Source organism: Protopterus annectens, chromosome 6.part1, assembly GCF_019279795.1.
Source record: "Protopterus annectens isolate FY-2018-M chromosome 6.part1, PAN1.0, whole genome shotgun sequence".
NCBI classification, from domain to species: Eukaryota; Metazoa; Chordata; order Ceratodontiformes; family Protopteridae; genus Protopterus; species Protopterus annectens.
The window spans coordinates 323,346,308-323,367,569 of record NC_056738.1 but is presented as its reverse complement, the minus strand read 5'-3'; the positions used below and the strand labels follow the sequence as shown (position 1 = coordinate 323,367,569).

General features: G+C 38.2%; 1 protein-coding gene across 1 annotated transcript in view; it reads right to left on the bottom strand.

Moving 5' to 3' along the window:
* The window catches only part of POLA2 (DNA polymerase alpha 2, accessory subunit), a 633,383-nt gene that overhangs the window by 431,339 nt on the left and 180,782 nt on the right, over positions 1-21,262 (bottom strand). Inside the window, exons 6-7 of the mRNA XM_044075741.1 lie at positions 14,324-14,517; positions 7,310-7,398 (exon numbers count right to left, since the gene is read on the bottom strand). Of these exons, the coding sequence (XP_043931676.1) occupies positions 7,310-7,398; positions 14,324-14,517 (283 nt within the window). The remainder of the gene's footprint in view (positions 1-7,309; positions 7,399-14,323; positions 14,518-21,262) is intronic.

The window sequence follows — 21,262 nt, the reverse complement described above, 5'->3', positions numbered from 1 at the left end:
ATGGTTTGAGTGCTTAAGTTGAAAGTTTGTCTAGTTCCAAGGGAAAAATTGAAGAGCAGACTTTGCGGAGCCGGGAATAGGTATACCCTAGCTAACTGGCACTGCCTGGCTCGCAAAACTGCACAAATGCGGGTTTTACAGCTGGGGGCTGAAACCACTCCTCCAGGGACAGATAGGCTGCTCAAAGCTCCCTCTCTCACAGTGAACAGAGAAACGTCTTTCTATCCAGTATGGGCAAACACAGAAACTTGTAACACCAGCCCTGAATTCACCACTAACCTGAAAACTGGACTATACTAGCTTAGAAAGGCAGGAAAACAAGTATATTTTTTTGTTTGTTTTTTTCAGAAAATAAAGCAGATACCATCAAAAAAATCACTTTAAATGCACAGAAATGGCTATCACACTTGAGTGTGTATCCTACAACAGTTAAACAGATAATTTAAACACAAAAACAACTTTGTTAAAGTGCAGGCTGTAAAATAAGTACAATATGTAGCTGAAACAAGCTTTTTAAATCACAGAAACTCTAGAAAACTGGAGTTTTAGGCGGAATTAGCTAAAAGCAGCAAAAAAAATGCAGAAAAATGATACTTAATCACTCCAAAGTCTCTCTTTTGTCTCTCTGCTGCAGGAGCTTGCTGAGCTGTATACACACACACACACACACATATACATACATATATATATATATATATATATATATATATGTAGTTAGTTATTTGACATTTGTTAAGTGGGTTAGCCCTTTTTCAGCGGAGACCTGATGAGAAAAATAACCAACTACAAAATAGATTAAAAATTATAAAAGGATAGTTTTGAAAAAAGATAACCTGCTAGAACATGTTCAGTGGCGTAATCAACATAGTAGAAAACAAAAGTTATAAGGAGATAACCCCAATTCATCGCCATTATCCTGGACTATTTTGTTGGAGGCTGAGAGTACCAAATCTACACCAAATCCCTTCCCTAATAACACTGATTTACAAACTGCAACATTTCTTAATAACTACTTCATCAAATCTATCCAGAAACTAACTAAAACAGATACTAATAACTACAACCACTCCCCCCAGTACTAAATCATCCAACTTTACTCTGAAACCCATAACCAATGCCTATATCAAATCCCTGCTTTGTAAACTGAAACCTTGCTCCCCCTCGGCCAATTTACCCCCGCTCTACCTTAAACTTGCAGCTAATTCCATAGATTAAAGCATCTCCATATAAACAAACTGGTCTATTCAAGAATGCATTTTCCCGATATATGGAAAAAATGTTATGTCATTCCTCCGCATAAAGGAGGCAACTCTATCGAACCCTCTAACTACAGACCTATTGCTATCTTGTCTCCACTTTCAAAGATTCTTGAGAAATGTATCCACAAACTACTACTCAACATCTACTACAAGAAAACTTCATTACCCCTACCCAACATGGGTTTCTGCCCTAACCACAGCACTGCCGCTGCACTGATTTCTTTTACCCATGCCATCTCTGCTGCTCGTGACAATAAACTAGTCTCTAGCCTTTTCCTCGATCTTTCTAAAGCCTTTGATACAGTCTCTCATAACCTACTTCTATCCAAATTAGCTAACCTCAATCTCTCCAACTCTACCATCTCCTGGTTTTTGAGCTACCTCTCTAACAGACATCAGGCAGTTAAATGGCTCTCTACATCCTCCCCTTTCCTTCCAGTCCACACAAGGGTTCCACAAGGCTCCATCTTTGGACCCCCCCTCCTTTTCAATATTTTTACTACCAATCTTCATCATGCCTGCCCACACTCCTCTCTCATTCAACACGCAGATGACTCTACAATTATCTCCTTTTTTGATAATTTACCTCACCTTCTCTCTCTCACTCAGGAATCTCTACACTCTGTAGAAAAATGGTTCATTTCCAATCAATGTCTACTGAACCCAGACAAAACTAAACTCCTACTCTCTCTCCCAAAGACACTCCAACACCTCAAATCCTCCTTCTCAAGTCACCTCACTTAATAACCTGATTAAAGTAGAACCCCATACTAAACTATTTCCTTTCTCCTGTCTCTTGTTTTTTCTTCCCACTGCCAAGTGTTTTAACACAAAGAAATGCAGTGTGTGTCATCCATGGTGCATGACAGGAGAGGACTGAGTTCTTTGAAGTCTGTTAGTCTGAGCTGCAAATCAGTCATAATGCTTGTGACATCAGTCCTATTACAAAAGGACCTTCTCTTTACAGATCTATCATTATGGCAATTATATAACTTTGATTTTCATGCAGGTTAAATGAAAGTGTCATTTTTGACAAGAAATTAATAATGAAACTTTTACTATGCTCATAGTTCAGAGTATGCACGTTTAAAATATGCAACTTTATTTGAATTTATCTGAGCATAAACAATCTTCAGAAGTGACTAGATCACTTATGAATTATATAGCTTACCAGTACATGTAATAAATATTAATCATAAATTAATGCAGTAATTGGACACTAAAGTTGAGTAAATAGATTTCAATGAGTGCAATTGGCAATATCCCTGAAATAAAATAATTATAATAATGCCATAGATCCTAAAATTAGTATCATAATCTCAGTGTGGTCCAATAATGCTTTATGTGCCTAAACTTCATTGCTTTCTGTGACAAAATAGAACCTGTTTGCCATGAAAAAAGTGGTGTGAGATGTCATAAAACATTATCCTGGGGGTTAAATACAAAGCAGACTTGTGTTTATTTGTTTAAGCTTAAATCAATCAGTTAGCAAAATAAAAGATAATGTAATGTCATGTCATGGTCTAAACTCAATGTTCAACTAATTGATAATATCAGTGATGATTAAAATTAACATTTTCCTTCTTCTCTTTTGCTTTTTTATAAGTACAGTTTCACATATCTCACTGAATTGTTTTAAATCATTAGCAGACCTTTAATTAACATTCTTTGAAATTCAAAAAACATGGAAAATCAGCTCGACGTGACTCCTCTGACCCCAAAATTAAAGGTGGTCGAAAGTTACTTAATCTCTATTTATTTTTCCCTTTCAACCGTTATCCAGCTTTTATCCATTTCAGATCATCATGAACCTATTCTAAAACTAGTATTGATTCATGCAATAAGATCTCACTGAATGTTTACTTATTACATTCTGTTCGCTTTGTCAGCAAAAATTTAAAACAATTTACTTTATCATTTTATTTAAAATAGCTTATTGTAGATTATCGTTTTTTATTAAAAATATAAATGTATTGAACTTTTGGTTTTGGAACCCTCTCTAAACCAACTCTTCTTTGTTTTGTGCAATTTTCTTCTACAATGTGTACGTTTGTAAACTGATAAAAAATTTAAAAAAGATTTCTAACAGTGTTATGCTTTTTAAGCGGAATTTAAAAAACAAACTTCCCCCTCCTGCATTTGATAAAGATTAAAGTTAATGACACTCCTCAGATACTATGATGATCTAAATTCAGACTTACTTTTAATGAGCTAGCAAAAAAAAAAAATCTCTATCATAATTACATAATTGTTATTAATAATTAATATTGCTCATTTCTCTTATTATTGAGACACCCTCTTAAAATATATATACATTTTTCAGACTGGGATTTCATCTAGAGGAATTGCTGTCTTACCCAAAATGTATTCATGAGAAGTTCATGTTATTGCACTGTGATTATTGGTGGTCTCATAAACTAGTTTCAGTGAGTAAATTATCTACACCATATTGTTGAAATTTATGATGTTAACTCTGTCACAAATATTTTCATTGTCGCCTTGACATAGGCTTCTATAAAGATATTACTCATAAATATCTTTTTATATGTTTGATATCTTCATGGGTGAATACTGCTGTTTGACTAAGAACTGGTTAAGAAGAAAAGAACTCCTGTTAGTTCTGGGAAATTATTTGAAAAGTGTCATCTGTATTTGTGGACTTTTTTAACAAATTGCTATCATATAAATAAGTATCTCAAATTATGGGGTCACCTGATTAAAAAAAAAAATATTACGGATACGAGTCAGTAAGTTAATAAGCGGTTTATTGTTTAGTTAAGATTCATCACGCTATATAGTTTGAGACCATGGCACAACTTCTGTTTATAAAGTTGCTTGTTCTAAGAAATGTATTAATACTGCAGTGTTTTTTTTTGTTTTTTTTTCGTAGTTAGTACGTATCTCAGAAGTTGCAGGCTTGTTTCAACTTCAGAAAATGCAGTGCACCTTTCATGGTAACCTTTTGTTTGAGTGACAGGTCTTGTGCTCCAATATTCTCTGACAAACTTCTTCAGTTTCAGTTGGCTAGAGTACAATTTACAAATCATATTATAACCACAATACTGACTGACTTAATTTTAAGTTTAGAACTTGAAGCTATGCTATTTTTAATAATTCTTCTTTTAAAACATCATAGTAGATATGTATGTATGTATATGCTCTGTTAAAGAGTTGTTCATTTTCATGATCTATGTAATTTTTGTTTGGATGTGGATATCTTTCAATAGGGTAAATCGTATTCTTTTTTTTTTTATTTTGCATGGACTGTACGTTATGTTTTTTGTACCTAGATTTTTTTAATATACTTTACATCACAATAATAAAAACGTATATTTTATATATGTACATTTTTAATAGGAAAATTATTCTTAAGACATTATCCTATATATTATGCCTTGCAAGTAAATTTCTAGGAAAGACCACATCTTATGTTAAAAGTTATAAAACGAGACACTCTTCTAAAATATGTATATATTTTTCTGACTGGGATTTCATCTAGAAGAATTGCTGTCTTACCCAAAATTTATTCATGGGAGCAGTTCACTGCAGAGTATGAAGTGGATAGAAGGAATTTCAGCATTTTCTAGTCTGAGATCCTACTTTTCTTGTAGAAAATAAGTAGTATCCCTACAAGTCAGGGGAAACATCTACCTCAGACAAAGGAGTTTATTTAACTTTGGGTTTTGTTCATCACTGAAGACAGACGAAATCAGGAGACTGCTCACTACATGGGACTACTGGCAACAGAACTGCACACATTCTACTCAAATGCAGTGGTGAAGCAAGGAATGAGTCACCACTGGACAAAGTCCTTAGTTTACTAAAGTTCCCATCTTAACCGATGGTCATGAGAGTTGGGAAGTGACCAAAAGAATGAAATCACACATGCGAGCATCAAAACTTAAAGGTAGTTGGTCTCACACTCTGTGATATGTCAGGAACTTTTCAATCTAGAAGGATCTTGGAGAATAGCCACTACTTGTCTAGGCTGAATTAGCTGAGGTAGCTCTGGCATATACAGAGGAAGCACCCTGGATACCTTCCATGAGATGTGTACTAGATGGAGCCCATTGAGAAACGGACCAAGGTAGGCTCAGGATACAACATACAGATTACATATCACAGCTTGACTGGTAATGCCTTGGGACACTACAGAATTAGGCCTGTTCTTTAGGCCATGACTGAAAAGACCCTCATGGTCAACCCACATAAACCAAAGAAGAATGGATTAAGTAAATCTCTGTTCATATTTGTAATTACTGTAGTGCTTAATGACATGATTTCACACCTGCTCAACTTGCTACCATCATAACCATTCACCAGGACAGGAGTTTAGAAAATGAATGGACATATGAATACACATATGTAGAAAAAATGTATTCTTATGAGAATAAATATAACTGGAACTGGTAAACCACATCCGTTTAGCCACAGACAAACACAATGGCAACATTCTATTTTTAGATGTATACCTTGCTACTAGATTTACCACCTGCACACAAATCCACAATGCATTGAAAATTTAGCAATAAAATATGAAATGTTTTACTAAAGACACACTAAAAAACTTAACTGAAGCAGTCTTGAGTGTTGCACAGGAATCCTCCTAGCTTGTAAAACAGATTTGTATACAGCTGTTTTAATTTTGCTGATTAGGATGTCATACGGAAAAGTGTCTGGATGAAATATTTTGTCCAAACTGTTCTGTTTGTGCTTTTGGAGACTATAACTCAACTCATCAGATTAATGGACTTGCTGTGTATAACATCATTTAAGACAGTACCACTATAAAACATCTCAGATTATGCATTGCTTTAAATGGCTTTAATGGTTTTACTGCACATAACACAGGGGTCATTAATATCATGACACCTCCCACCTTTTGTGCCGAAAGGAAGCTAGATTTTCTCACAGATACAGCACTTTGCACAAGCATGTCTTAACAACGAACTTCTTACAGAAGGTTTTTGTTAGACTGACAAATGTGTTTTAGTATGATTTATACAGATTTGCTTATTATAGTAATTCATAGTTTTTATATTTAACCTTATTATTGTGTGGTAGTTTATTAATTTCTGCATGTGTTCACTTTTTTATATATCTGTATTCACAGATAAAGTATTGTATTAGATTTTTTTGTCCTGTAGTTGTATTTTTGTTAGCAGAAAGCAGTTTCAATTTTCTCCTGTTGATGCCAACATAACACAGTTTTGGTTCTTCCTCTGTTTCTCTAATGTTGCAGCCATATCTTCATACGCATATTTAATTAATATTTCAATTTTATTAATTAGGAGATGTGTTTAGTATACAAGCAGCTCTATTATGTTATAGTTCTTAACCTAGAAGGCAGTGTTATGCCAGTGCACCAGTGCAGTTATTTGCTTTTTTTTTTCTTTTAACCAGGTAAATAAACTGTTCATCTGGCTCTTGTGCGTCATGACCTGAGTTCCAATGAAGCATTACAATGTCTACAGTGGTACCATGAGCACAGTCATAATAAACAAGTTTTGTTTTGAAATGATTTAATGAATTGCACTTCTTCATATTTATTTTTCTTTTTTTAATCATGCCTGAAAAATGCCCGTTCATTTTAACTAACATCAGGATTGTTATGAAAATTATTAAATACCTCTGTTTTTGGAGATATGTTATACCTGTAGAAAAAAACATACATCCAGCCATTTTCCATCTCTCTGTATGACTCCTGCTTGATTTACTGATTTTACTAACTGCTATGCCTGTTGCTCAGGTCATGTGACTGAAAAGGGTGCTCAGGTTCAGCCCACATACAATGACAAACAATGAATAAGTAAATGCCTGTTTATATTTGTAATTATTGCAGTGCTTAATGGCGTGCCTTCCATCTCTCTATGGTTCAAACTAAAGGAATTAAAACCACATTTTAACTGCACAAACCTCATTTCAAACCCAAATCTGTCATCACGTTGGTATGACTCAAACTCAATGCATCAGGCATTACATTAAGTCAAATAACATTAACCATTTGGTATACAATATTTTGTTATTATTATACACTGCTTAAGCATTACCTGAGCAGGGAGTGAAACTGAAGAAAACTCCTCAATTTTATAATGATCCTTCAAAGCACAGCCAAGTTCTTCTATTTTGAAGGACAAAACTAAGAGAAACATTGACAATTTGTTAGAATGTCGATCAAGAAAATCAGTACAATAAAATTCTTAGAAATGAAATATTATCACTGGATTTTAAACATCATTATAAACAAGGAGCTCCAGATCCCACTTTACATGAGCCTAAAACCTAGAACAATAACTTCCACATTTTAATTGGGAAAGCAATGCTAAGGAAATCTAAACCAAGATGATCAGAACTGCTACACAACTCACATTTTAAAACTGTATCTCACATTTTAAAACTGTAGCTCAGCACAAGCTCTGACTTGGCCAGGTGAGGAGATTAGGAAAATGGGAGGGAATGGGCAATGGAGGTTCTCTTTCCAAGGGAATGTGTTAACTACACATGCTTCTCTGCAAAGATACATGGAACAAAACCTCACTGTTCAACAGCTTTTGCTGGAGACACATCATGTCTCCCCTTTGCAGATCGGTTAGTTCCTGGAAGAGAGAAGCACTCAGTCTGTACTTAAGATCAGTTCACCTTTGACCAAGGAAAGACACAGAGCCTCAAGGAAATTGAAGCATTCCAAATCCTCAGCTTTTAAGGATGGTTTGAATATGCTGGGGGAAGAACCCATCTGAGACAACAGATAGTAACTGTGAAGGTCTGAAGTCTTTCATGAACACCTGGAAATCAGTGTCAGCCCTAGAAGTCTCTAATGCTTCATAGGATGCCAGGGTAAAGATAGCAGCCAAAGTTCTCCACTCTCTTCCTTTGCAGCAATAATGACAGAAGGGGTGCAGAGACAGCTAGCCATAGGATCAGGGATCGACAAACTAGCACAAGAGACAGTACCTTCAGACTTCAACAGGGCTGACAAAGTCTTTAAAGACCCTAACTTCTCCACTGGCTTGTTCTCTAACTACATTTTGGGCCCAAACATTTTGCTGTGCCTCTTTTCATTCAGAGGGGATACCTTTCTTATAGTAACTTTAGAAAGACCCCCCCCCCCCCAAGAGGTGGGTAACTAGACTAACCAGGGCTTCTTGTACTCCTGGAAGTTCATGAGATTTCTGTACCTCTTATAGAGCATTTTCTTATCAAAGGTCACAAAATGATCACAGAAAGAGATGCCATGGTTCCTTCCTAACCAGAAATGATGCAGCAGATGTCAGTAAATTTTTCCAGGAATATTATGGACCTCTGAACAAAAACTGTCTAAACATTCCATCACTTATATAAACAATGAAATGTTAACAGTACAATAAAGAATGAAAAGCATACTAAAGTGGTAATTATCACTATGTAGGTCACCTTGGAAGGGACCTAGAGACTGACAAATGATGGGAGAGGCTACTTTCTGATTTTAGCCATGCATCATCAGATGGCTAAGGCTAGCTCAGACAAGATCACTGCCAGACAGGAACATCTAAAAGCCTGGAAGTTAGATCAAACATCTGCTTATGCCTAATTCCTATGTATACCGAGAATTCTAGACAGACAGAATCATAATAAAGTCATTCTTTGAGACATGCATGTTGAGAAGACCAACTCGAGAATTTAGCAATGCAAAGCTCAAGAGGTAAACCTTGGCATCCATTGTAAATAATATTTAACAAATGAGTTACAGCCGGGTCAGATTCTTTGTTGTACTTGGAGCTGCTCTAAAGTATAAATGAAAGTTATGTACTTACCATAATGCTAGATCCATCTTGACTTTATCAGTCTGTCTCAATGAATAGGTTATCGGATCGACTTTTCCCCAGTACATTGCATATATTGTCTAATATATCCAAGAATACCGCATTATATCCTGCCAATAGCGACAAAGGGGAAGATCAGCTTGGATGTTGAGAATATGATAAGACCCTGGACAGGTCCAATCAGTCAGAAAGAGTGCCAAATGAGATAATTTTGGCAAGAGGGATGGAGAGAGGGAGGTTGAGCAGGATGGATAAAGACAACACAGATCTAGTATCTAGTGCTGTCGTATCCATCTGACTCAACAAACAGGTCAGATTACCCATCTAGTAAAAACTCCAGGGTGGTCTCAAGAAAGGATATTCTGAAAGATGGTAGAGCCAAAAGGTGCACTTAATCTTGACTGCATATCCAGTTTACAGTAAGACACAAAGGTGTGAACTACAAAGTATCTGTAGCACAAATCACATCCATAGGAACTCTGGCGAAGAAGGCAGTGGTGGCTGCTACTGCTCTGGCTGAATGAGTCTTGGGTTATGTGGAGGGCAATCTCAGAACCATATGAACAAAGTGACTTTATAAACACCTTGCCCAAATTAAGCCTTTGAGAAGGAAATAAAAAGCTGATCTGTTTTCTTGAATTCCTTGGTTTGATGAAAATAAAATCTCAACTGACAGTGTACAGCTATCAAGTGGAAGATATATTCGCCTTTGTTATGAAAAATGTTTAAAGAAAACTGATTAGTTAATAGTCTATTTCAGAGAAGTCTCTGATGCCACTTTAGGAAGAAAATTATGGTTAGTTCAAGGGGACACAATGTTCTTGTGAAAGATCAAGTAGGGAGGTTGCAAGATCAGAGTTATATTTCCAAACTTCTCCTGGCAGAGATGATAGCCATGAGAAAAATACTTTTCCAAGACAAAAACTTCAATTCTGCAGGTACTGCTAGTTCAAAAGGAGTTTTGGTCAAAGCCTGAAGCAGGAATGGTGTCTTTGATAGGGGATATGAGCAGAAAAAATTCACTTTAAGAAAGCCTTAGACAACATTAAGGAAGTAAAATATGGTTGCCAGTTGAACTTTAATAGTTGAAAAGCTGGCACCTTCTTGGAATAAACCTGCTACAAAATCCAAAATAGAAGGAAGAGGTGCCAGAAATGGGTCTAACCCGTTAGAGAAAGCATACACAGCAAAATCTTTTCCACTATCCCTAGCCAGGACTGGAATTGGAGGTACGATGAGGTTAACTTCATAGCTTTCAGGTCTTGGTGAGACTGGATGGATGGGTGAGACATAAGGTGTGAAAAAGGATCCAGCACACATGTAGGCGGTTTCCAATGAGGCCAAAGGTAGTGGAACCACACCTGCCAGGGCTGGAAGGGGGCAAGGAGAATTACTGCTGCTTTGTACCTAATGGCTTTCTGCAGAAACTTGGTTATAAAAGGTGGAAAGGTGTACAGGAGACCTGGGAGCCAAAGTGGTCAAGAGCATCAGGTGACTGACCCACTGAGGGAATCAGGGCAAAGTAGCTGATGCATTTGGTGCTCAAATGGGAAGGAAAAAGATCACAGCAGAGCTGGCCCCAGAGGCTGAAAATCATTGAATCCACTGCTTATTTGAAGGACCACTTGTGGTGCAGAAGAATAGATCAACTCAGTTTGTCTGCTAAGGCATTGGAATGCCCAGAATATTCACTGCTACCAGAAATCACTGAGTAGAGATTGCCCACAGCCACACCCTCATGGCTTCTCCACATAATGGGTATGAGTGGTGTTCCCCCATTTGTTGATATACCAGACAAAAGCCATGTTTGTCCATCTAGATAGTGTTCTGAACTGGAAGTTACTGGATCCCAGCCAAAAGTGGAGAAACCATATGGACTGCTTCTCTATCTTTATATAGCAGTAAGTATCCTGAAGATCTGTCGAACACATCCAATTGTCCTTCCTCAGAAGAGGCAAAATGGACTATACTGTGACCATCCAGAACTTTGCCTAACTCAAGAATTGGTTTAGATGTCTGAGGTCCAGAACTGGCCTGAACTGTCCAGTCTTTTCAGAACCAAAAAGAATCCTGAATAAACTCTGGATCTTTGCTGTTCTGAAAGAACATCCTGGATGATTATTTGCAGCAGCTTTGCTATCTCAGCTGCTGCTAAATTCCTCTGACTGGGTGGAACATTGGAGATGTTCTTTTTGTCAGCTGGGGGAAACAAAGAGATTTACATGGCCTCTGGTGATTATCTTCTGCACCCAAGTATCTTGAGTGATGGCTACTTAGGCATAAGGGTGCAGAGATACGCACTCCCCCAAATGCCTCTAAGGTGAGGTAGTTGGTCAACTGTTCTAGAGCACTTTAGGGTTTCTCATTGAAGGGACCTCAAAACTCTGGTTTCTGAAGACCACCTCTACCCCTAGGGTAAACCCATTAAAACTACTACCCCCCTGCCTTGGGGGGGGGCTCTGTAACCAAAAGTGTCCTGGGCAAAATTCTGGGATTTTTGAAACCCCAGCTTCTTTCCACCATTCTGATTCTGGGAAAAAGTCCTTTAGAGGTAGACAGAGTCTTACACTCTTGCTCGCTTCTGGTGAGCATCTCTTTATCCTTGGGTCTGAAAAGTTTTGATCCATCAAAGGGAGCATGGATGAAGCATGTCTTAAAACTCATCACGGAGCTCCAGAGACATACCCCGACGTATCAACTAAAAGCAGTGCCTGTACCTGCTGCTCTGTTAGTGCCATATGTCACATTGGAAAGTAGGCACATAGATATATTAGACACAAACTGTAGGTTAGACAGTAGTGAAGCAACCATTTTCTGGATGTCTGCTGGCAAATTACCTGAAAGAGATTTGGAAAGCTCTTTAGTCAAATCCTACTGTAAACAAGTCATGTGTCAAGTAGTTCATTGCTCGAAGAGCAAACATTGAAGCATATGTCTGCTTTCCAAATCTGCCCAACTCCCTGTCCACAGGATGGACAGAGGTACTTTCTTGAGAAATCTGATTCTCTGTGGCTGCCACCACCACCACCATCATAACATCAACTGGGGGGTCATTGCTCCAGTGTGACCTATTCCAGGGAGAAGTATCTTACCCAGTTTCCTAGGAATCGGCTTCACTATGTTGGGATCCTTCCAAGCCCAATGAGAGACCAATGACGTTGTCAGTGGCCAGGACAACCCAGGCAGTAGATGAGCCAGCTCCAAAAAAATCAAGGAATACGGCTTCCTCTTCAGATGGGGCATCAGACAACCAGACCCCCTTTACTTCATCAATTTCAGGATTTCTCTGAAGGAGATGTCTTCTGTCAGGACCTAGGGGACTCCACCCATTCCTTGAAGTCAGTATCTTTTGTGAGCGATTCCTGGTAGAAGTCAACATGATTCCTGTTACATGTATGTTTCCTGTGACTTTCCCCAAGGGAGGCAGAGGTTCGCCGGAGAAGTCTCAGAACTTGAATGGGGACTTAAGTGAGGATCCTCAATGCTAAATAAGGATGGCTGTCCCTGACAGATAGGATGTTCGGATGAAGATGCAGAATCCAGAGGGAGCTGGGATGGAACCAAGCAAGAGTGAGGAACCTCTTCTCTAGCTCTTCAGAGGGCCCTTTCAAAAGCTTCAAACACCAAAGTCAAGATCAGAACCGAAGATGGTCTCCTGGGACCTGAAAACCATAATGAAAGAACACATCTAGCACAACTCGACTCAGACGTTGACACTGCAGCTGAGCTGTCTAAGGCCAAGGAACCAAGGAGAAGAGACTGCTCTGAAAACCTCTGCATTGAACTCAACCCCCAAACCTTGGCCCTTTGGCTCTGAGACCCTTCCCATTGGGAAGGAGCCGGAGTCAAAGTGTAAATCTTTCTCCACAACAAGATTTTTTCACAGATGTCACTCAGTACCATGGAACCCTGGACTGAGGGGGGGTGCATGGCAAAGGAGAAACAAAAAGGGGAACTGACTGGGAAAAACTCACAGACCCTGGATGAGGGAGTGCTGGTAGGACCACCATCTTAATTGGAATTCAGAGAAATTTCTTCATCATCCTATTGACATCGGCTTGTCATACATGTTGAAGTAGAAAACCTGAAGACAAGTTTTCTCACACATATGAAAAAAGGACAACATCCTAAAGGCACTCAAAGAACTTACCGACACTAATACAACAGTAATACAAAATGAAAGTACAGTATAAAGACTAAGAAAGAAAAACATTTATTATATAGAATAAGGTGGGAAGACACTTCCCAAGAAAAAGAGGTTGAGCCAAGAAGTCAAAAGGGATAAAAAACAAAAACACTACACTGACTGCCTAAATGGTCAACGTCTTTTATATTCTGAGAGGGAAGGGTTTCTGCCTGCAGTCTAGCACTCCTCCAGCTTTGGGTGTTTTGCTGTAATTGCATAGCATTCACTGAATTTGGAATAAAAGGGGCGGGGGAGGGGGGCATAACTCTCAACTTCTTTGCTTACAAATCGGGACTAAGGCCCAAAATCAAGGACAGATTTAAAATACTACTCTAATTCGCTTAGAAAATTAACTGAATAACACTAACTTGCATTTTCTGAAGAATAGGATAGTCTAAAGATTTAATGTCTGGCATCACTGACTGACTGTAATCCTCAGTGATTTACCAGAAATCAAAAATGTTATGAGGAACACGGCAAAATACAAGACAAAATAAGGGGTGTTTTGCAAAATCAGAAATGCTTGAGAGCTATGCTGGCGAGTATAGGTGCTGGCACTAAGTGCAATGACACACAAGCTGTCCAGCAGCCCAATACATAAAACCCCTGGTATACATGGACAACACATGGGATACTGCCTTTACTGCTTTCCTCCATGTTTTAATTTTTCCTTTCCAGCCTGGTGACAGCTGCAGCAATCCAAGTACCAGCCCCTGTGTGGGTAAAACTGGGAGGACTTAAGCCAGGAGCAACTGGAGCAAACATCAAGTAGCTGACGATCAGCTGGAAAGGAATATGAAGACAAGGAAGGAGAAATCAGACTATTTTCACTGAAGGCAAAACATGAGAGTTTGAATATTTTATGCTTTTAAAACAGGAAGCAACCCTAGACAAATGGTATGTGCATGCATTCTGGTCTGCTGGATATGTTTAATGCTGCCAGAGTGTCTTCTAACATCAAGCCTAACAAGGTTAGCTGAGCACTGGCTTAAGATACCGAACAACTGTTGGCACATCATTAGCTCAGTTAAATCACTGTCCAAAAATTACACTGAACTATCTTCAAAACTTCCTACCATCTCGGACATCCAAGAGCTTCTGGAACATATACTTGTAGTTCTTTGTAAGGGACTCTTCGGCACCATTAAGGAGTTCAATGACAGCAGTCTGCCCACTTGAACCATGCCACGATGTTGCCTGTGCTGTTCCAAATGAGGCCACAATCTCACCACGGTTTGTTCTGCTGCTATACTTTTGTGAAGGGGTAGCACTGACAAGAGAAAAATAACCACAGCAGTATGACACATTTAATATACTTATCCAAAACCACTTTCAATCAAAGTTTGCAGCATTTATTGACAGTGAATGTATGGCAGCTGAAGTAATCAGCAGAACTGTAAGTCAAGAACCAAAATAAAATGGCACCATAGGTAGGTGGCTGTAAATTAATATCTGTAAAAATTACTTAGTTGAACATCAGGTGGGGGGTTGAATTCCACCATTTGCCAGCCAATTTTACACCAGTCTGGCTCACAGATGGGGATTTGAAACGCACCTCAGATGACCAGCTGTGAAATCACTGTAATGAACTAATGGGAGATGCACTAACACTGGCAAAAACAGTGAAGAATGTTTCTGTGGAAGGACTACAGTGCATGATCTGCCCCACTATCCACCAATATAGTGATTTCAACTTAATAATCTTAACTCTAATGGCCATACTAAACAGATTAAACATAAGCAAGACACACAAATATGCATCACTAAATCACTCACTAAAAGCAACTTGGCCACAAGAACATTCAGGAAATATATGCTGTTGTCTTGTTTGTGTGTCTGTATCATTCTCTTCCAATAATAGGCTACACACTGAATAACCCACTAAGTAGTCTATGGCCCATCTCCCCACACTTTCTATGTTGCGCCTTCTACTGCACACCTGCCCAAAGTTAACTGTACTTTAAAACTCTTACATTTACACACATGAACACCAATTTCCAGGAAAGAATAGCAATATTCTCCAACACTACAGCCTTTTGCACTGATAGAAGGTAGTAAACTGCCACTACTCCAGACTACAAGGCTGTGGCCCTCCCAGTTACTGTTGCCAAATAATTATAAACAACGAATAGTATGCAAAGTAGTCTGGCCAATGGAAGTGGATTCCAGATGTTTGTCACCAATTAGCAACAAAATCCCTCTCAAGAGTTAAAAAACAACCAGCTACAAGATATGTCAAAGCAAAGAGTTAAGCAGCACAGCTAAGAGTTAAATATACATAGAATATGAAAACGAACAGGGAATCTAAGATAATTCTTCTGAACAAATAAATTACAGGCAGAAAAAACATCCGTCTACACACAGACTTCCCTTCTGTCTGCAAGAATTACTGACGCTAAGCTGTTCCAACAGGATTACAATAGCAGTATTGGGTATAGTGTCAACATCAAATACAGTAAAATAAATATTTAAAACAAAGCAAAACAGCATACAGAAAGAAAAACATTTAAGGCACAAATATGCTGTACTGTATGGTAGACGAGTTGTGGCAGGGCTAGCCACCCGGCAGTGTTAACCTTGACTCTAGATGATTGTCACTGTTTAAGTGACACACTGATCCCATGTGCAAAAATGGGAAAGGAGGCTGTGGATGGATGTGTACTATACATGGATGAAAAGCAAGGCTTCAACATTATATGCGAGACTAGAAAAATAGCTTTTAACAAACCATGTAAGGTAACAATGATATGATATTTGAAAAGTATAACAATTACCACATGAAGACTGAAGGCACACTTTGGAACCTCCAGCTCCAATACCAGGCCAGTAGCTCCTTAACACAGAAGAGATTCACATCATGTAGGTCTAAATCAACTAACACCAGAACCTTACAAGTGAAGTCAATCCAAAATGGCACCTAGCACAGATTATGTGGAATCAGCATAATGCCATGCTATCAAGATACCCGCTAAAAGTACTCATAAACCACACGAGGAATTGCTTGTCAAAACCAAAGAAGCCATAAACTCCAAATGACAGAACTTTGATCCTGTTCTAAAGACTTGGTTTTCATTGTGTGTCTATGACAAATATACTTAAGAATGAAGTATAAAAAGGCAGTCCTGATATTTTTATTGTTGCACTTCTGAGTGTATTGCCCTTTGGATAAAACATTAAACCGAAGTCCCATCTGCTGCTGTTGGTGGCAGTTAAGGTGGATGTCAAACATTCTACGGTACCCATTGAAAAGAGTAGGGGTTGCATATATAGGTATACTTTTATTAGTCGAAGTTATGTTTCTTCGCCTAACAAAAGTACGACCTTAGTGTCGCGAAAGTGCACTTCAACAAAAGTGCACTTTCGTGAATTCTGGTTTAGCAAACTGGCAATAAAAAAATAAAAAAGAACACTTCCATTTTGCTACAGTGGGGATAACGGAATATACCTGTTTTCCCACTGTAGTGCAATCTTGGAGTTAGTATATATAACGTAGTGGGGGTGTGGGGGTGCAGGGAGGCTTGCCCCCCTTGCAAAACAGACTTTAAAGTGTTCTTTTTTATTTTTTATTGCCGGTTCGCTGATCCGGAATTAGTGAAAGCTCACTTTCGGTGAAGTGCACTTTCGCGAAACTAAGGTCGTACCTTTTGTTAGTTGAAGAAACATAATTTCGACTAATAAAAGTAGCCCATATATATATATATATATATTATATATATATATATATATATATATTACTTCATCTTTTTCCATTTCCCACCCAGCTATTGTTATTTTTACCAGTACATTTGTATTATTGCATTCATTACTAACAAAAATAAACTCATACTCAGACATCCCTGCTTCACACTTTTTTTTAATGTTTATTTTCCTTCCTAATCAATCTTTCACCATTATATTTACCCAAGAGACAATAGTTAATACTTTTATTATTTTTCTGAAAAACCCATAATCTCCCTAAAATATCCCACATTGCCTCATGACTCTCACTCCCCAAGTGATGTTGACATCCTACAGAAAGGCCTCACTGAGACAAACGACTGGTGTCAGAACCATGGCCTTAAGCTCAATGCCAAAAAATGTGTTGTTATCCCCTTTAGGAAAAACCCAGTTCCAATGAATTACCATATCGATGGTAGTCCACTGAACACAGAAGGAGTTATAAGAGATATGGGAACAGAGGTTGACAGTAACCTCTCTTTTGACCACCATATTGCCACTGTGGTCAGAAAGTCCTATGTGGCACATCTCATTACTAAGGGTTTTGCATCCAGGAAGAAAGAGATCATTGTCTCCCTCTACTCTTCCCTCATTAGGCCAACCAACGAATACAATGCATTTGGCATGTACCTCAGTAGACACCTGCAACAACCGGAGAGGCTGCAAAAGTATCTCACAGAGAGGATCCTTACCCTTAAATACTTGTCCTATATGGACAGACTCAAAAAAACTCCAACTATTCTCTGTCTCATATCGCCTACTTAGAGGCAATCTCTGCTTGACTTACAAAGCCAAGTCTGTCCCAGTCCTGTTAGAAATGCTACATCTAAAGAAATCCCAATCCCTCCAGACCACATGCTCCAGAGATCTCAACCTCATTACCACAATCAACAGAACATGCTGGAGGGACAGGTTCATAACCCAAAGCCTGCCCATGCTATGGAATAGACTTCCCATACATGTCAGAGCACCTCACTGGCCCTCTTCAATAGAAATCTTGATGAGTGGATGGGAAATAGAAAATTCACCCCGGGGATCACTCCAGTGGCTCTACTCAACAGAGGGACAGGGAACTAAGGTTGGGTGGCACGATGCCAGGGTAATCTTAAGGGCTAGGCTTGTAAAAGTTCCAGGGCCATTAGCCTAGTACACACCTATGAATCTATGAAATGCTTTTGCTGCATCACACAAAACCAACTTTACATATTTATTATTCCTTAAAAATAGCATATGTTATAGCTATGATTACTAAAATTTCCTTCACTTATTTTCTTTATACTCAATATATCCCTTCTCCTATCACTTGCTCCAAAATGATCCCCATTCTTTATAAAATAATCAGTATTTCCAGGTGTTACTGGCCTCCAATTCTTTTTCTCACCATTCTTCCTTAAAAATATAACCTTAGCAAATAACTTCTCATATTCTATCCTTTCCTTTAACCATTCTTTCAGTATTTGTACAAATATTTTTTTCACTTACACTCATTCCTTTATAATGTCCATGACTTAACCCATTGAAACCTTATTTTGGAACCTCTTCCAAATCCTTTCTAATTTATATTTTGCTTTATCTGAAAATTTATTTACTTTCAACCCCCCCCCCCCCTTTTAACATCTTCCCTTTTATACAATGTTTCTATGATCTCCTTAAGTTTGTCTCATTTAAATTTTACTAACCCGCTCTCATCTAGCATTCCATCCATCTAAAGTCCACCAACTCATCGCACTCCCAGAAAATATGTTCCCAATTACCTCTTTTTTCCTCTTCACACCACCAACATCTGCTGTCTGCATGAGGAAAAACTCTATGGAGTCTATTTGGGGTATAAAAATATCTATGTAAACATTTCTAGGCAAAAATCCTAAATTTTCTAGCTTTTGCTGCATATTTGGGAGACATACATATATCCTCCCATTGTTTCTTTGGAAAAACAATTTGCAATCTCTCTTCCCAATCTTTTCTAACCTCTTCTGACAGGTCTATATTATAGAGTCGAAGTTTCAAAACTTCAAACCTCACATGAGTGAACTCATATGAGAGAAGTTCGAAACATCGACTATATAATGAATATTAAAAAAAAAAAACTTACCTTACTGCTCTGATCAGTGGGACAAGCCCTCCTGCACCCCCCACACCTCCTCTACTTAAATATACCAACTCTGAGAACGCATTTCAATGCAGAAAGGGAAAACTTCCCATTCTGCGAGTAAAAAGCCGTTGACTTTCACCTTCGATCTTTCCGACGTTTGATCATATGATGTCGACCATCTATAATTCAAACATTGGAACGGTCGCTCATCTAATATAGACCCCTTCTGACAGATTCTTGTAGTTGTCATGCAATATTTTATATGCTCTACTAAGCATTCCTTTTATAACAGCAGTTTCTGCTCTAAATTCTACTAAAAACTCTACTAGTGCTGGCCTTTTGTTTAGGACCCCCTATTTTTTTCACTTTGCCTACAGTCTGACATCAATCATTGATAGGGAAGGCGATCTCTAACCTGCAATCCAATAAATTCTTGCCATCTTTCCATTCTGTCATCTTTCCCTCTCTAGTTATTTGTTCCCAATACTTTGGTTCCTCTGCCAGTTTTCTCCAGTAAATTCTTGCCCCCTCTTATCTAGTCTGTAACCCTAATTGCCGTCATCCCTTTTGGCAGAATCTCCTTTCTTCATTCCCGTGTTGGTTTAGTTCTTAGAATATTTTCTGCTACCTTATGGATATATTTTGTATGACTATTGCTATTCTCTTTAAGGGCCCGCATCCAAAATCTCAGTCTCTCCTTGTTTCTTGAACTTCCCTCCTGTTTCATCATCATCCCTTTCCACTTTGACTTGTATTTTTCTGCTTGTGCTATGTACAGAAGTCTTAACTGTATAGCTCTGAAATACCCCTTCAAACTGGATAATCCCAATCCACCCTGTTCTACTGGAAGAATCAGTTTATCCCACTAGACTCTTGCCGTCTTCCCCTCCCAGATAAAGTCCTTCAGCTCTTTATTAGTTGCGATCCAAAACTTCTCCTCTGGTTGATTAAAATATGCCTGACTTGTGTACAAGACTAAAGGGACTAAAAATATTTTAACTGCTTGTATCTTACTATCCATATCCATATAACAAAGCTTCCATTTTCTCAGTTTTTATATTAGCTTTTGTTTAGTATCTTCCCACACATCCTTAGCTCCCATACTAGAATCATTTTTAATCCATATTCCTAAATATTTCATTTTATCATGTCCCCATAAATATGTATATTCCTGAACAAGTTCACGTATGAGTACATAATTTACAGATCCTGAAAAGATCTGAAACTGTCCATAATGTTCCACAACACTGTAATGTCTTTCTGGTTTTGTCGGGTATAAAATATCATCTGCAAATAAAGCCAGCTTTTCTTAACTACCATACCCAATTATATCCTTGAATTTCTGGGTCCCTTATTTTCTTTGCTAATGGTTCTAAATATAATGCAAATAATAAAGGGGAAAGAGGACACCCCTGCCTGGTTCCTCTGCTCAAGCAGAAATTATCAGAGAGGACCCCGCCCACTTAAATTTTCACCTCCGGTCCCTAATATATCCTCCTAATCAACCTTATAACTTTTTCATGAAATGCAAACGCTTCCATTGCCCTGCTCATAAAGTCCCAGCTTACTCTGTCAAATGCTTTCTCTACATCGAGACCCACCAACAATGGTATTTTCTTACATTCTGCTTCCCTCTGGATCATCAGTGTTTTGTTAATGTTGTCAAGTGTTTGCCTCCCCTCCACAAAACCACACTGATCCATATCTATCAGCTTTGGTATTACTTTTGTCATTCTTTTAGCCGTTATAGACATGAATGCTTCATAATCTTGGTTTAGTATTGAAATGGGCCTGTTTGAAGCTGGATCTGATGGATCTTTATCCTTTTCATGTATTACGGCTACACTCACTGCTTTCTTCCAGGACTGTGGTACTTCTCCTACTCTTAAGATGCTGTTAAACAAAACCTTCCAGATCTTTATCATTTTTTGCTCCTAGCTTCCAAATGTCCATAGGAATACCATCTATTCCTGGGAACTTTCGTGTAGATTGGTTACACATCACAATTTTTATCTCACCTTCTCCGATCCTAATCGTTAATAACTGAACCTCATCTACCTCCAACCTTGGCATATTTATTTTTTCCATAAACATTTCCATTTGTAACTTTTCTTGATTTTCATATTTTTCTGCTTTATAAAGACTCTCACAGAATTTTCAAAATACTTCTAATACCTCTAATGATCTTGTTACATTCCTTGTCATA